The sequence below is a fragment of the Tauraco erythrolophus genome, chromosome 2 (genome assembly GCF_009769465.1).
Source record: "Tauraco erythrolophus isolate bTauEry1 chromosome 2, bTauEry1.pri, whole genome shotgun sequence".
Lineage (NCBI taxonomy): Eukaryota > Metazoa > Chordata > Aves > Musophagiformes > Musophagidae > Tauraco > Tauraco erythrolophus.
Window position 1 is genome coordinate 124,611,203 of NC_141466.1, and position 16,971 is coordinate 124,628,173.

Below are 16,971 nucleotides of genomic sequence, written 5' to 3' on the forward strand. Positions count from 1 at the left end.
TAAATAACATGGCTTATTCGCTCAGCAAGGTTGAAAATTTCAATCATTTTGACGATAAAATAATTACTTCTCCGAATTGTGACAGCTCAAGAACTGAATCTGATTGTTCCCACTTGAAACAGCTGTCTCCTGTAGGATCCTTAATGGGTGCTAATGAGCAGACTGACTTTAACAGCATTTCGTACATTCTCTTTTCTCAGTCTAATATGCATTCTGAAATAATAACTTGTAAAGAAAACAGCCCATTTAAGATAGTGCACCCGACAACGGAAGACCAGTTCAGTAATTCTCGGTTTCCAACGCAAAAAGCCTCTGATTTGATTTCTTTTAAGTCAATAGCTTCTCATTTTGATATGAGCCCAGAGCACACCTCTGGTTTGAGATATCTTTTCAGTAAGCTTTCCTGCTTTTACAAAGATACCAGTAGTCAGCTACTCAACAGCACCGTAGTTTCTAAACAAATTAAGGAGTTGGGAAGTTTGTGTGACAGAAGCGAGAAATGTGCACAAGTAGTATCATTAATAAAAAACCTGCCCTTTATAAGAAACTTGCAAGTAAACATATTCTTCAAGTCAGAGATGAGTCAAGACGTGTCCCACTCTACTGATGACACCAAAGCTCATACTGAAAATGTCATTCAGCCTGAATCCCCTGTGCAAGAGGCTATCACGATGTGTGTAAGCACAGAAATCTCCGATGCCTGTGGGAGAAAGCCCTCTGAAGGATGTGCATGCTGTTGTAAAAATGAAGAGCTGGAAAACAGTCTTGTATTAAGACAGAAATTTGTACATTTTCCTGATGTCTTTTTGAAATTTCAGGTCTGTTCTCTGGAAAAAATGCTAGAGTTTTTGACCTGTGCCTTACCTCAAATTTGTGTTAGAATGGAGGAGTTGAAAGGTATATATTGGCTCGCCGTTGGCAATTGGAAAAAACCTGATCCAGAACCTGCTTGCTTGCTTTTGTTCAGCTCCGTTCTGTACGTTGTTGTTTCATCAGTCGAACAAGACGTCTGCCAGAGTTCCTTGGCAATGTTTCTTGAGGTTCCCGTCATCGCGATAAAGGAGATTCAAGTTGGCTTTGCTGGACAGAGTATTAGTCTTCTGTCTTCTGCTGAAGATGGTTTACTCACAATATTTACCTATAACAAACACTTCACGCAAAGAATTTGCCATGACATAATGAGCATTTTCGTTTCTACATCGGATGATGCTGTTTATTTAAATCACCAGCTCTTGAAAGATGATTTGATGCGGATTTCACTTGACTGGGCATCAGAACTAAGTGACTTAGTTTTTTCAAATGGAGTACGATTGTCCTGTAAATTTAGAACTGAATTAGCTGATCTGGTTTACTTACTCCATGAAAATATGGAAGGTATTAAACCTTCATTAGGTGACATTCATGTGCTGCTATATACCTCAGTGAAAGTAGACTGTGCTAAGCAGACTCTGTATAGAGCTCTTGTTCTTACAACTACTCATATAGGTCTCTTAAGGGAAGATAATGTCTTTATCCTGCACCTAACTTTTTGGATGCTTCGTGCCAGCAATCACAATTTAACAGCCTTCAGCTGTACAGTTTGAATGATATCCGATGTGTAGTTTTGCCAGACAAAGAGAATTTCACAAAAGTCGAGCTTGTCTTTTCTAGAAGGAGCAAGGTTGGATCTGATTCAGGAATTGGTTTTTCTAAATACCGTGAAAAAGAAATAAATACTCAACTGACAGTCATCCCATCAATTCTTCAAAGCAGTTTGCATATCCCGTCGGAAATCTGGAAATTAACATTCAGTTCAAGTGAAGAAGCCATTTGGCTAATTATGCATCTGACTAGGTGTTGAAATCCAAATACGTTTAGATACATTCAAAACAAGAGGCTAATGAATATTGATAATTTTTTTTCAATATCAATAAGCAAAAGGCTCCTTTAAGACTGTAAAAGAATACCATAGGGTGTGTACACACATCTTAGCAAAAATCATTTTTACTTGAGTGTTTACTTCCTGTGGATCTCTAATATGCTGTACATAAATTTCCTTGGGAAAGTGAGGAAATTAAATGTTTCTATCTTATGTAGTAGGTGGATCAAAACTATAATAACAGCTGTGTCTTCTGATTTCCATTTTGGCTGTTGTTTCTGGCTCCCTCCATCTCCTATCCGTCTTCATTAACGTCTTCTCCATTTCTCTTTGATTGCCTTTTCCCTAGTCTTTCAGAGTATCTTTGTTTTTTGTGCTTCTCATCTGTTTCCTGCCCTTGATCTCAATATTTCAAAACATCTACAATATTTTTTTTGTCTGAACTGTGAGGTGTGTTTAGGTTCCTGTGGTACATTCGCTGTATACTATTAATAGTATGGATGTTTCTAGCTTTTATACTTAAAATTTTGGGAAGAATAGCATTGACAATTCTCTTGGGCTTTGGAGTTTTGCTTTAAGGATTATTGCACTCTTGCATTAAAGTTTGTCACAAATGCAAAAGGAGTTGTGTTTGGCTTATTTTGAGTGTGTCGACTGAGTTACCCGGAATTGATGAATTTGCCGTATCTCTTTTCTCCTTGATTTGCTCCCTTTGCTCTGGGCAAGGAGAATGTAGGCTACATGAAGCAATGAAACAGAACAAGAAAAATGCAGAGAACATCCAATACTCTTCAGATTTCCTTCTCCCCGCCTTTTCTTGCAGGGAAGCAATGCATGGCTTTAAGTTATTCCTATTTATTTTGTCCAAATAGTTAACTTGTACTCCTCTACAATAGAATAAGTCTTTATATTCTCTTGATGTGATTATTTAAGGAAAATGTGATGTGAAAATGAACATGGTTAAAGGGTATAAATAGATGTTGGTTGTGCTTTAAATACAATTTCGACCTTTGGTGGTGCTGCTATACCTGTGGTAAGACAGACGTTTTGGGGGTTTATGATCTGCGTACATGTTTCTCATGCTGTTAAATGGATAGTTAGCAACTGGGGATACTGCCTGATGGATACAGTAAATTCAGCTCTAAAATTGTCTCCATGTAAAGTGCCTGGCCTAACTTTCCCCTTTTTCTGCTTGCTTACTAATGGGGTTGTTGATTCTGGGTGATTGCATCTCTTACAGTCTCTTTAGTATTACATTCCAAGAAATAATGGAACTATTGAACATTAGCAAGAGATTTCCGTTAGTCAAGGCTTCCCTTTAGTTTAGTACAAGGTTATTCTTTACCTGTTACCTCTGTCAGATGTTCAAATAATAAATAAGCTGTTGTCTCATCTTTTGTTTCCTCCCTTGTAAAGGGAGCTGAATACCTTTTGAATCCTGTTGCTTGAATGTACCATCTGCCTTGTTTGAGGAAGATGGTCCTTGGCAGAAAAAACAGTGGTATCTAATCTGAAATTCTAAATTCTATAAGCATATTGCCAGTAGAGGTGCAATCTTATACTAGACAGAGTTAGACTGCAGTCTCTCTACTAGTATAAGAACATTTCCCATTTGTTCTTACCATATGTTAAGACAGGATAATGTAATTCACGGGGGATTTAAAATGAAATAACTTGCATTGGATGGGGAGGTTGTGTCTGGAAGGATGAATGCCAGTTTGGATAGAGAATTATGGGGATTTTATCATAACAAAACTTTCTACAACCTTAAGCAAGTCCAAAGATGAGCAAAATGTCACGTTATTTTGAGGTATGGTGGTTGTTTTTAACACAAAAAGTATACACAAATATCTCACCGAACATGGGGTAGAGAGAGTCATTATGAGTTGGAGCGTAACCTCGTGTCAGTCCAGTTCAAGAGTGGCTCCCTCATTGACATCACCAAGGTATTTCTTCTGAGCCTCGCCAAAAGTTAACATTGAATGGCACTATGTGGGAGGACTGTCTTCATCAAGGCTGTTAAATGACAGCATTTTCTGCAAATAATTCCTTTTCAGATTATACCCCAAAGTTAAATGTTTGTGCATGTTGTGTTCCAGATAACATGTTTTCCCCCTTTTGTGTTTGTTTTCAAATCTAACTGAATGAACATTCTGCACTTCTATGAAAAAATTACTTGGCAGCAGTATGTTTTGTTCTACTGTAAATGAAACATAATATAATGATCTATGTTTATCAAAGCATTATTTAATGTATTAAGGTGTATTTTTCACAGTACTTTGTGTTAGAGATTATTTTCCTCTCTGACTATTAGCTATTTGTAGTAGTTCCCTGAAAATGACTGCCAATAAATTACATGTTGACAGAGATGGCTTTAAGAGTGACTTGATGGTTATATTGTTGTTTTAGAACAGATGATATTGCTGTCAAGGCAGTGAACTCCTCTGTCCCCCAAGGAAAGAATTGCTTACATTTTTATGCTGCAGAAATGAGTTTTAGTTGAAAAGTCAGTAACTTGGGGACCCAAGTGAAAGAAGGCAATATGGAGAGGATAAAATATTAGTTGTGTAAACAAAAGTCACTAAAAACATTTTCCCATTCCAATGCAAGCTTTTTTTGTATTTTGACTAAACCAAAGAATTTTGTGGAAAACACGTTCTAGATAAAGTCAGTTAATTGGAACTAAAATTCACTTTCTTTGTGTTTTCTTTTTCACTGCTCTTAATGCTAACATTAAGGGAAGTGACTTTGGCATTTATAATTGGCTAGTAATGAAATAACAGCCTCCCCTTCTTGATAGCCAGGTGGGGTTGCCAAAAAGCTGTCTGTAACAAATGGCATTCAGAGAGGTGTTTATGAATGAGTTTGAAACTTTTCTCCAGCTCCTACACAGTGTCACGTGTACTGGGAGTCACCAAGCATTTCTACAGAGAGACCCGAGTGTCAACGAGCAGAAACGTGAGCCACGTTCACGTGTGCGGATAGTGTTGGTCAAGACCGAAGGATTTTGGTCAAGACCGAAGGATTTTGGCCAAGCAACATGTCTTGTAGTTGCTAAGGGATTGAAAATGATTGTTGAGAATACAGTATCACCGAATACAAATATATAACATGGTCATAACTTTAAAGTGATAGTTTTTCAGTATTTTTTGTTGTCTTTCACTTATATTTGTCACGGTGCTGTTATTTTTTTTAAGTACAAGTTCATTAAAGCTTTTCAGACCAAATAGGTTCAACTGAGAAAGTAGAGGGCTTCCTAAAAGGCAGTTTCTGTACTTATTCACTGTAAAAGCTTATGCTGCTTTTGGACACAGTCACTGCAAAGCATTAATCTTTTCAGTTGCAAAAACGTTTTATTTCTGACGTAACTTCAAAGTTACGTGTTCCATGTGGCTGTTAGTCAGAGGAATGTGCCCTCATTATAAATACCTTTTTAGATAGTTTTGTCCAGACCATGCAAATTAGTTGCGTTTTCTGTTAATTAGACATGATTTAAAGAAAATACTAGGAAACTATTCTGACAGTGGATTACTATGTTATCTATACCTTATTTAATTATAAAATGTTTGAATATTTAAAGTCTTAAAGCTTTCTGAATTGCCTAGATCCTCTGCAGCTTTGCGTGATATTGTAAGCAGGTTTGTTACACAAAGAAATACAGAAAATATGGCTGACTGTGAGACTTGATTCATGTATTTTTTTTTTAAAGCGGGTTAATACAAAGTCTTCTTTCCTTTGTTTTTGATATCTAAGCTGAAAATGGCTTTTCAAAGAAAAACCACTGTTTTTGAAGACACTTCACCTTAATTTTTTCATGCATAACAAAATGCTAGGACTTGCTTATAAAAGGAGACCCACTTTGTTTTCAAATAATTCCTTCATTTTCGAAAGAATTTCTGCCTCCTCCATGCTTTCTTTCCCTGCTCTTCTGGCCAAGAACATTTTCTCATTTTTAGTGAAGTTCTTTTCTTTTTTTCCTTATGTAGTGATTTTGGTTTTCCTTTGTTCTCCCTATTTGGTATGCACATGAAAGCGGATGGTCTGTCGTTCTCTGGGAGCAAATCCAGATGACCTAAAGGACCCAATTAAAATTAGTATTCCACGCTATGTCCTGTGTGGGCAGGGAAAGGATGAACACTATGAGTTTGAAATAAAGGTAAGTGCTTTTCGGTTGCTTCTTAATGTTTGGGGTCTCTGTACACATGTTGCTTGCATTTGTACAACAGTAGCATCATAGTAGCAATAATAATAGAAAAATGCCTTTTGTTTAAAACCAGATAGTTCCTGGTTTGCTCTGTCCAGCTGTCGGTGTTCACTGTGACAGCATCACAGATAGTGAAGATGGAAAGAGCAGCTAGAAACGCACCTGAGACTCTGCAGATTCCAGAAATCACCTTACTAACCCCAATGAAATGTAGTTTTTGTTCCACTAAGTGCGGTTTTTGATTCTGTCTCTTCCTCTTGCCTGAGTGGCTTCAGGACTGCTAACTAAGAGAGGTTGTGAGAAGGCAGGCACACTACAGGACACTATAAAGAACAGGTATTTTCCAGGTGGATCGAAAGTACACGGAAGGTTGGTGGTCAGACTCTTGGGGCGAGCAGTTTACGATCTGATGTCAAATAATTCAGTTGAAAGTGTTGCAGAGATGAGGTTTAGATGTGTATTGGTTATAGGAGGCTCTTTTTTTGAGATGCAAGTGTCAGGTATAGAAAATGATTAGACTTGAAGTATTTACGTGTAGTAGTAAAAGCATAATTGAAGTATTTTACACATATCCACCACAAAGACTTGATTCCTTTTTCGGGTCTCTTCGTTGTTCTGATTCTTCCCCCCCAACATTTCCAAGGTCTTACTTGTTTGCTTCCCTGCCATTCTAGTGGCTTCCTCAGTTGATCTTCTGTGCAGAAATGCTGGAAAAAAATGCATACTCATTATGTTTCCTCTGGTACTAAGCCAGTGTTTTTTCAAAGCAAGATGTGAAGTCTAATTGGAAATGTGCTCTCAGTGCTTGTGGACATGTAGCATAACTGATGTACATGGCATCAGAGACAGATTTGGCAGCCTTCTTCACCGAATGTGCTGCCGGATGCTTTGTTAGCAGGTGGAAGCTGGAGAAGTAACCTGCCCTCACGGTGTGCAGGACCATTTTCCAACTATGCTCACATTCTGTTTTTACAAAGGCTTTTATTAAGATGGGCAATCTTAACTCTGTGCTAATTAAATTTTCGTCTTGAAACCTACTGCACAATTTGTGGATGGAATACTTCCTTTTGCCATTTGAACTTTGAATTTCCTGGGGCCAGCAAAAGCCCAGAGCCAAAGAGATGCTGAGAGAAGAGTAAGCACATATGAAACTTCTCCAAGGACTGTTCTACTCACCAACTGTTTTCAGCACATGGGATTTACTAAACTGGCTATTGGTTAGTGAAGGTAGATAAAGTAAAAAGATATTTTCTCTTTTTAGTAAATTGGTGGATTTATTTTCCAAGTATTCACCCTTCATCTCTAAAATCCATGTAAGCATCTGCAAGATCTTACGATGAAGGGGCAGTTAAAGAGCATGTGCAGGAAGACTTGGACTTACCTGGAAGGAAATGTAATAAAAGAAAAATATTGGAAGGGGATGGGGTCCATAACCAGGAAGGAACAGGGGGATATATCGAGGAGAGATACAAATGCATATGAAATTAAGCTCCAGCAATTCTGATGCTTGTATTTTGTTTCCGTGCGATTCAAGACTTGCGACCCAAACTCAGTAATGGCATGGAATGAACTGACGCTCTAGCTAAGAGCGGTGTATATGGCATGGCTGTTCTCTTCTGTCATGCTTGCCAGTTCAATCTTTCTCTCCTGTGCCATCTCTAGACTGCCTCTGAAAGAATCTCCTGCTGCTTAAATAACTGCTTTGGTGAATTTCAGAGCAAAGGAATGGGTGACATATGGAGTAGGAGATGGGCTATCACTTTAATAATTGTGTTCCATTGCTGTCAACTTCCGTAGAACACTGAGGCTCCTATGGACCTTAGTTTGGCAGTCTTTGGGATGTTTCTTACAGTCATTCCCTTACACAAATCGATCAACTGTTTATGCTTTTTCCTTCCCCTCCAGGTATCTGTATCTCACAGTGGGCTGCTTTTGCTGTGGTCAGGATTTGGCTCCAAGCTACAATCCACAGACCTTCCACAAACTTTTCTATTTTAAACTTTTCCCCTGCTGAGCTCCCAGCTCTGCTTTGATCTGAATTAATCTTCAGCTGCTGCTACAGTTATTCTTTCTGAAATCAGAATACATGGAATAGTGATTTTGGTTTGGGTTTGTTTTGGTTTTTTCCTTAAAAATCAGGAAAGTAAGGAAGACAGGGCAGGGAGGAGAGAACATGCCTGTTTATTTCATCCCTTCCTGATGGGTCAGGATACAATGTCAGTTGTTGGAAGAATTCCTGATTTCAGCCTTACTTCACTTTGTTGAAGTTTGGTTTTGGGTAATCTCATATCAGAATATGTGTCAGTCTTGGGGAAGCACTAATTCGTTGTTAATCTCATTTCCTTTTGCTAGGTCCGAAATAAGCTTTCTTCACCAAGGTTCCTCTTGCTCTTGGGAGCATGAGTAGCTGACCTGTTCGCATGTAACAGCACTTTGAAATCTGACAAAGGGACAAGGGATGATTGTTGAACTGTAAGACAGTCCCCAAACCTTTGAATCCTAGGTATCTCAAAAGTATTTTCTTCAGCAGATGTTTCTAGTCATTGTGTTTGTAGTTAAATCCTGGCATATTGCTGTATAGAGGAACAAATATAATAAATTTCTATGTGTAACAAATATGTGAATTTCTTCTTGTGACATGTGATAGTAAAGACTATTTCCTTTATATGCCAAAAGAGAGTGAGTTTCTCTTTTCTTGGCAGCATTGAAGTTGGTTCATAAGTCTTTCAATTCTAACATATCATCCAAAAATATTTTCCTTTAGTGCAAATTCAGCATCTTGTCCCTTTAGACAATTCATTACAAGTAAAGGGCTTTTAAAATTTGCTTTACTTGCTACTGTTCGAAAGATCTGTCTATGTCTCAGTCCCATGGCTATAGAGCCTATATAGTCTGTCATACAGCTCTTTTAAATGGGGGAAAAGAATCCCAGCCCAAACTGGTTGGATCAGCTGTAGAATTAAAAGGCCCTGTTCTGGAAATGCTATTGCTATGCCAGGTGTGCTGTCATTCTCCTATTGATCCTAGTAACATTATTGTTGAGCTTTGGGGACCAGTTAAGATTTTGTTTAGGTTTGAATCTCATTTTCCAATAATATCAACAGTAAAACAAAAAAATTTTGCAATGCATTACCTGCTAGTCTCATTACAAGAATTAGGAAAGTAAACGAAGAGGATGTTGGACACTGAGTCAGGTCAAGCCAAGCCACTAGGAAACACTCCAGAGAAAATCCTTCAGTTCTTAGACAGCACATATGTATGGCTTTGCTGTTTTCCTTCCTGTCTGTCTCTCACAAGTTGTTGATTAAACTTGGTAAAAGAAAGCTACTAGATAATCAGCTGCAGGCAATTTGATTTTGGCTAAGTTTGGTACCACCCTGTCACCTAGCCAGCTGTCAGATGCACAGCCAACGGCATCACTGGCAAGCTGATGGGCATGCTCTTCCTCAGGCTGCGTAGCTTTGTAGTCCTGGATGCTTTGTGCTAGGTTGCTCCCCTAAAGGCATGCTTCTGTGAAAACCCTAAGGAGAAAAAGAGGTCACTTTTGAATAAAGATCATGTACAAATGAAATCATCACAGCAAAATTTCACAACTCGGAAATATTAAAATACAGAATTAAGGCAAAAAGAAAGCAGGAATGAGTAACACGTTTATTTTACGATTATCCATTACACTCTAATGTGTGCTTGAACATTGAAATGACAAAGCTCTTTAAAGTAATTATTCAGAACAAAATGGTTAATTGGTTAATTGAGATCAGTGTAGCGTGCGTATTCCTGAACAGTTACTTTAGTTAAACCTGCCTATGCATGCGAAGTCCATTCACCTGATTTGTAAAGTTTGAGACACCCTTAGCAATGTATTGAGGGAATATACTCCATCATGCAGGCATCCTAGTAGCAGTCAAGCTTATCGGTGATAGGAAAGATGAATTTTATCAGAGATAATGGATTTGCATTGTGAACCTGTGCTAGAAGAACCTGTGTTTTAAAGTTTGTGAAAAGTTTTGAGAAAGCCAGTTTTGTTCACTTAGATGTTTTAGTAAAAATAGAGAAAGACCCACCCTGAAACCTGCTTCCTGATATCATAAGGCACACGGTAATTTTTGATTTCCGAAACACTTCCTCCAGTTTCACTGTTCTGTATACAGCAGCAAAGGCAGCCGGGATGGAGAAGGGTGGACCAGAGATGAGTTTGTTGTGGACATGGGGTAACGGTTGTCACCCACGGTGCTTGGATGCTTGTTTTCTCTGGCTTTGTTGCTTTGATTTCTTTTTCTCCTACTCGGTTATCCTGCTCCGTTGCAGTATTCTTTACCTCTGTAACTTTACGATATGCTCAGTAGTGAGGGAACTACTTGTTAATGTTAGGAGTCACTTTAAGATTAAAAAGCCTGTGTCTTTGTGAAATATGTTTTATGAAAATGCTTATTTTTGATCTTCATGCATAAAATCATAGCTAGGCAGAGGTAATATCACATATTAGGCCTGTTAGATTAAAAAAGCAACAGCCTTTTCAGGCTTAGGCAATGTCAGTTGGCTTTCTCCAGCTCTGCTAAACCTTGTAAAAAAAAACCCCAAAACCCCAAACAAAAAACCAAACAAAACAACCAAGCAGCATTGCTTCTTGGTAGCCTTAGTTCAGTACAGCTACAGCTTAGTTCAGTTCAGACTTTGTTGTAAAATCAAAAGCACCAGTCACAGCACTTTTAGGACCCACTTACAAATTTCTTTCATTTAACCTAATTTCAGACAGTGAAAAATTTTCTTTCCCTGAAATTTTCGTTGGTTTCTCAGTTCCAGTGAGGATTTTTGTGACTAACTGATGGTAAGGTTGGATTGCCCTCCCTCTTCACTCCTGTTGCTATGCCTGTTATACACAAGTGTAATTCTATTGATTTTAATGAAACTTCCTGTGTAAATGGGATGTTCATCAACATACGGAAAGAAATACGTAAGACACAGGCACAGAGTGTTTTTAAGGAGCATCATCTACTGAAAGCTGGCATATATTACTTTTTACCCTATAAATTGGAACTATGTGGTAATGAACTCTGTGTCTGAGAAACATGTATTTGTTCTTTCTCTGTGTATCTATGTATACATGTGTGCATGTATATGTATGAGAATATATACATTTCTGTGAACGTATAGAGAGGCTACACTACGCTTGTGCTGGGTGTTACTCATTCGTTAATGGCACACACGCTGATTGTAACGCTGAGAGCTGCATAGCTGCACCAAGGAATGGTTTGAGATACTTTCATGTAGTTACAGCCTTGTCAAACTACTCAGAAATATGAAATAAATGTGTTCACTTTTTTAATACTGCAGTCAGTGCTCCTTATTCAGTACGATTCTGTCACTGTAAGGGAAGAAAAATTAAGTAAACGTGTAAAAGCTTATGAGTTTAAGGGAACTAAGAATTGCCAGTTTTAATCTGATAACCTTGTGTACTGTGTGGGTTTTAGTGTTATTCATTGTGTGGTTTTACTTCTGTTTCTTCTTTTTGTGTCGTCTGATATAGTTAACAGTCCTGGATGAGACATGGACAGTATTCAGGCGGTACAGTCGTTTTCGGGAAATGCATAGAACTTTAAAACTGAAGTACCCAGAGGTAAGTTTTGGTAAAATTTCTTTTGCAGAGAAGGGTGGAAGTGGAGACTTAAAAAGAACTTTTTTGTAAGACATTTACTCAAAACCAATATTCCTCTCAGTCGTATGCTTCTAGTAAGATTGGCAAGCCCTTCAGTGGTTCAGAGCTCCAGGGCTGCTAGATAAAGGATGGATGTTGCATGCCGTTGCTACCGTGAAACCGCGACTCCATGTATTGCCTCTAGCCATTAATTCCCTTTACTGCTGACTGGCATCGTTCCCTCGAGGTTGCGCTTTTGTTCATTGTAAGATACTTGCAGTCAGATCATGTCGTGCTGACAACTCCTCATTTAAAAGAAGAGCGTTGTTCCACAGATACCCTTTTGTAATAGTGGCGTCCAGGTTTCTGCAAAATGGAAAATTGATCTTTCTGACCGCCTCGGAGACTTTGGGCATTGAGGATATGAGAAGCTGTGCCTGACAGCTTAAGTTCATTGGAGTGGGCGTTCGCAGAATTGCAGTTCTGGGTTTCCACATCTAACTTTTAATTATTAACGTTTTGCTTCCTTTCTACTTCTTCCCTTGGATATTAGGAGAAGTAAATCATTCAAGCAGTTGAAGTGATCCTGATTTGAGACTTAGCACAAATAAAGAAGCCTAGGCCATATATTCATAAAAGACATGACTATGTTCAAGAAAGACAAAGATAGAATAGTGTGCAGATGCTTTTGTGGTCTTTATTGATATATTTTTTAAGCTAAAAAATGATTTAGCATGGAAAGACTTTGAGTTTTAAAGAGTGAAATATGTAGATTTGTGTTTTGTGGAGATTCTGGGCCTTAAGATCATTCCTATTCGAAAACAGTATGAAACCCAGAAATTGAAACTACTGTGCACTAAATATCTAAGGAAAAGCTTTTATTTAAAAAAAAAAAAAAAAGGAGGGAGAGAGAGAAAAGAAAAAGATGATTAGATCATCTTTTCTGATTGTCAGAAAATTTTTAAAGGGAAACATGAATTTTGAATGGAAAATTGAAATGTTCTCTTTCCACAAATGCTTTTAAAAACACTACTTGTGCGTGAACGTCGGTATCATGTTTTTGATTTGAATGGATTGCCATTTTCTCTTGGATGTTAGAGTTATAGTCTGTCAACAGTCATGTCCTAATTGCATCTAACTCTGGAAAAAACGTCTAGACAGTTGTCCAGTTGAAATAAAAAAGGGCCACCTGAATCCCTCTGCAGACTGATCTTCCCCATTTAGGAAAATGTGTTTGAGGAGTCTTTTTCAGAATCTGTTATCGGTCCTGACAACACATAGGGGAACAATTGAATTTGGCTTTTATAGTTGTGTCAGAGGGAGATCGACTTCTTTCTTCTATGTAGTAATCAGATTCAGGAGGAATCTGCTGTTCTTAAAGCCACTATTAAAATGTCGTGTGTGCTGCAGTGTATTAATGTCACCTTTTTGAATCAAGCATTTGTGGTTCACAGTGCAAATTCAGGCTTTTTTGGTGTTAGAGGAGGGGGTGTTTTCTTTAGTTTTTTTTGTCTGCTTGTTTTAAAGAACCATGAGAACATAGGAGTGGTATTATATTATGATTCTATTAGGACAAAATAAAGTTCAGCATCCAAGAGCATACAACCGAGAAAAAAAATCCAGCTTAGAGCAAAGATACATAGTTTTCTTCATCTTGGAGTCTTCCTAGCTGAACTTGTTATTAATAATGAGCTATTAATTCCAGTAACATTTTTCCTGTGGATTTTATGTATATTTTCTGTTCTCCACACCCTTGACTTTATAGATATCTTATATAGGAAATTTTCTTTTTTTAAAAAAACCACACTTCTTCCCTCTGTTTGCAGTCATGCTTGCAAGGTCAATATATTCTGTAGTTTGATGTGCCAATTTGTTTCTTACTGACATTTGTGTGTTGCCATATGTCTGTGTCCTAGGTAAGCTTGTTGAGGTTCATATCTAGTACTTTAATGGAATTATTGGCTTAACTGTGCAGACGATTAAATTTCTAATTTTCACATAGGAAACGCACTGTAGTATCTTTTATTAAGTTATGTGTTCCCTTCTCAACAATTTTTCTAAGTTGGGGCAAATACCAAGTCTTACCAGTTTGTCAGCATACCTTTCCCTAAAATACGATACTCTTTGGAGAAGCATAATAATGTATTTTGACTTCTAATATACCTGAAAGAAATGTTTAGTTGTGTTACTTTCTGAAATAATAGATTTATAACTTTAGTAGTATCTTCTTCCAACCTTTATCAAGCCTTCACTTCACAACAACCTTCAATAAATTATCACCGAAGTTCAATTATGCGTATCTTTGCTAAGTACAAAGCACGCTGAAGTTCGGGAAAAATGAGATAAGCATTTGATCATGTCATCTTCTGCTTTTAGATAAGTACTGTCACATAAGTACCTGTTTTGGAAACCCTTTCAGCACTGATGTCTTCTCTATTTTACATAGTACAGGCTGTTGTGGTGTGTCCACTCCTGCTTTGAGACTTATGGCATGTTTGCGGGCAGAAGAAACCTGACTAACTCATGGTTGGTTTCTTCTACTCGTCAGCATTTCTACAGACCAGTGTGTCCTTGTTTATCAGAGGGGAAGAGCACATTGTGGTGGATGAAACACTTAATACCATATGCTGTAGTAAAGATTTGTGTTTCAAATTCCAGGAATTTCATTATCAATGTTACGTATGTGAATGATCGATGACTTCCCATGTTTTTACCTTTATTTAAAATAGCCTTAATTTATAGCAGTTTTGGATGGGTTTTGAACATAAATAGGAGTTCAGTTTGGTATGAAAATCATCTGTCTGCTTCTGCTCATCTATCATTGACCTAAGTTGGAATTCGTCATGATGCTAAAATACATTTTAATAGCAAGCTTGGCAAAGTTATGTCCTTAGTTACTGTCTATTATTCCAAAGAAACTTCATCCTTAAAAGCAATGTTATCAGAATCCATCAGAGTTGAATTTTATTTTGCATAGTTCACCTTCTAACTCTAAATTAATATTTATAATGAACAGCAAAAATACTGTGGACGTGTTTAATGTATGAGTGTCCTGCTTTTAGAAGTGAACTTTACAGCTCATTAGTTGCTCAGCTCTGAGTTACTACATCAGTATTTTAATAATTTGCTGATCTTGCATTTCATGTTGCTGCCACTGAATTCCCAAAGGAATGTATTGGCAAACTGATTTATTAGGAAGTTTTTTTTTTTTAAAAAAGTATCTCTTTCAGAAGCAGAAACTATCTAATGTCTTCCAGTCTTACAATATGCCACATATTTTATATACCTATGCATTTTTTCTAATGTAATTAAGTGGCTGCCAACAACTGGATGTCTAATTGAAATGTGTCACATGCAAATTTTGAAAAACTGAAGAAGCTGCAGCAGGGTAAGATTGTGCCAGTGGCAGATAAGTACCAGCATTTTAACAGTGCCTGTTTTTTTTAGATCTGCATGATTGTCGTTTGCCCAGCTTCAGCTTTCTTACACTGCTAGATTGTTAATGGCTCTCTTATTATTTTTGGAGTTTTAATTAAGACCATGCTTGGCTTTCAGTTGCAGTAGTCTCTGTAATGAATATACTTTTTGTTTGCCATTAGTCAGAAACAGGAGCAAATGGGCTCTTAGTAGAGAACTGAGGACTTTAGGAGTAAGATTCTCCTTTTTTCCTCTTTCTTTATCTTTTTCTGTCAGTTCATGGTTTTGAAATACTGCCAGGCTGCTGGTTTCTGCAGAAAACCTTCCCTTCCTGATCCCCATTTTGCCGTAAGGGAAAACTTGTGCTCCCATCTCTGTTAGGTCATCAAGTTTGAGTGATGCACTATTGTGATGGTCAGTGCTCTCCTCTTCTTACTACTTTCTTCTCTCTTCGTTCTTTCAAAGGAGAGCAGAGGAATAGTTGTTTATTTGTCTTGCCCTGCCTGAATCCAAAGTTTATGCAGTCCCTCATCCATGTGAATGTCCTTAATTCCTACTTGCACCCAGGTATCTAGGCCAGATTTTGTGGGACTTTGGCTGTAGGCTCTGCTTATGGAGTTGTTCATCAGTCTTCTTGAAACCTCTTTCCATGTGCATAAAAATCTCTACATGGTGTTAAGGGAAGCACCTACTATTGAGGCATTTTTATTACTAATAGTCATTCTTGACTTAAAATATTAGTAAATCCATAGAGAGCTGCCAAAGAGAAGCTAAAAGGTATGCTGGCTTTCATAGATTCTTTCATGGACATAAGGACATATGTGTGTAGGCAAGATTTCTGCAGGAGTGCTGAAGCTATTGACTTCTAGCTTATTTAACAGAATTTAATGATTTGTGTATTTGTATTTGATATTTGTATCTTTCACAATCTAAAACACAGAGGACTGTTTATAATTATTGAAGAATTTTAGGTCATAATCGAGCCAGCTTCCCCTTCTGCTGGTCTGGTTTTTGTTGTCTTACATGACTGAATGGATGCGTAATATTCCTATCTGAAACAGCAGGAAAATCTATGTAAACTTAAACCTTCAAGCCAAAGTTACCAGGTGATCTGCCTCTATCCCCATCTCCTATTCCCATGGGGGAAATGAGTGTGCGTGACATATTGCAGTGACACATCAATATTATTAATCTTGGGGGTTAGGATTGGAGACTGTGTTTTGGATGACAGGGTTTTCAGGTACACTAAGTACTGGACAGTAAAGATTGTGTTTTATAACCATTAGGAAAACATGCTGTCTGGTTTCCTTTTTTTTTTTGTCTGGTGTTCTAGAGGAGAGGCTCTCATCGGTAGTGGCAATAAGAGTCACGTATTCCTTAATTTTATTTCTGAAGATAATATCCTCTGCTTATCAGAAATCTCTTTGTTTGACAGAGTATCATTCTGTTTGAGTGAACTCGAGGCTCTTGTCAACTAGAGGAGTTAACAGGCTGCACTTTGAGTACCTGCAAGAATTGCATGAAACTCAAAAGAGCAGAAAATATTTCTCAAAACTTTCAAAAATAGTATGTGAATGTTTTTGAATATATATTGAATTCAGAACAATTGTTGCAAGCTTATTTTAAAAATATCTTTCAATATTTCAGATTTTTCAAAACTCAAAGTAGTCTGTCCATTTTTTACTGGAAGTGTTTTGTAATCAGAAAAGAGATACAAGAAATGTGTTGTATCTCAGTGAAACAGTTCCTGTTTTATTGTCCATACTGCCTACAACCACCCAACTTTATGTATATGTTTGCTATTAAAATATAACAAACAGCATTTTTGTAATCCTTTCTGAAGTTCTTTTTAGACTC

At 37.5% G+C, this 16,971-nt stretch overlaps 2 protein-coding genes across 2 annotated transcripts in view; both read left to right on the forward strand.

Annotated features, from left to right (window-relative positions):
- The window catches only part of KIF16B (kinesin family member 16B), a 142,197-nt gene that overhangs the window by 88,663 nt on the left and 36,563 nt on the right, over window positions 1-16,971 (forward strand). Inside the window, 2 exon segments of the mRNA XM_086631102.1 lie at window positions 5,892-6,014; window positions 11,590-11,679. Of these exon segments, the coding sequence (XP_086487228.1) occupies window positions 5,892-6,014; window positions 11,590-11,679 (213 nt within the window).
- On the forward strand, window positions 9-1,840 carry LOC147529319 (uncharacterized). Its single transcript, XM_086631950.1, is given in 2 exon segments — window positions 9-1,506; window positions 1,509-1,840. Coding segments are annotated over 2 exon segments (1,830 nt in total).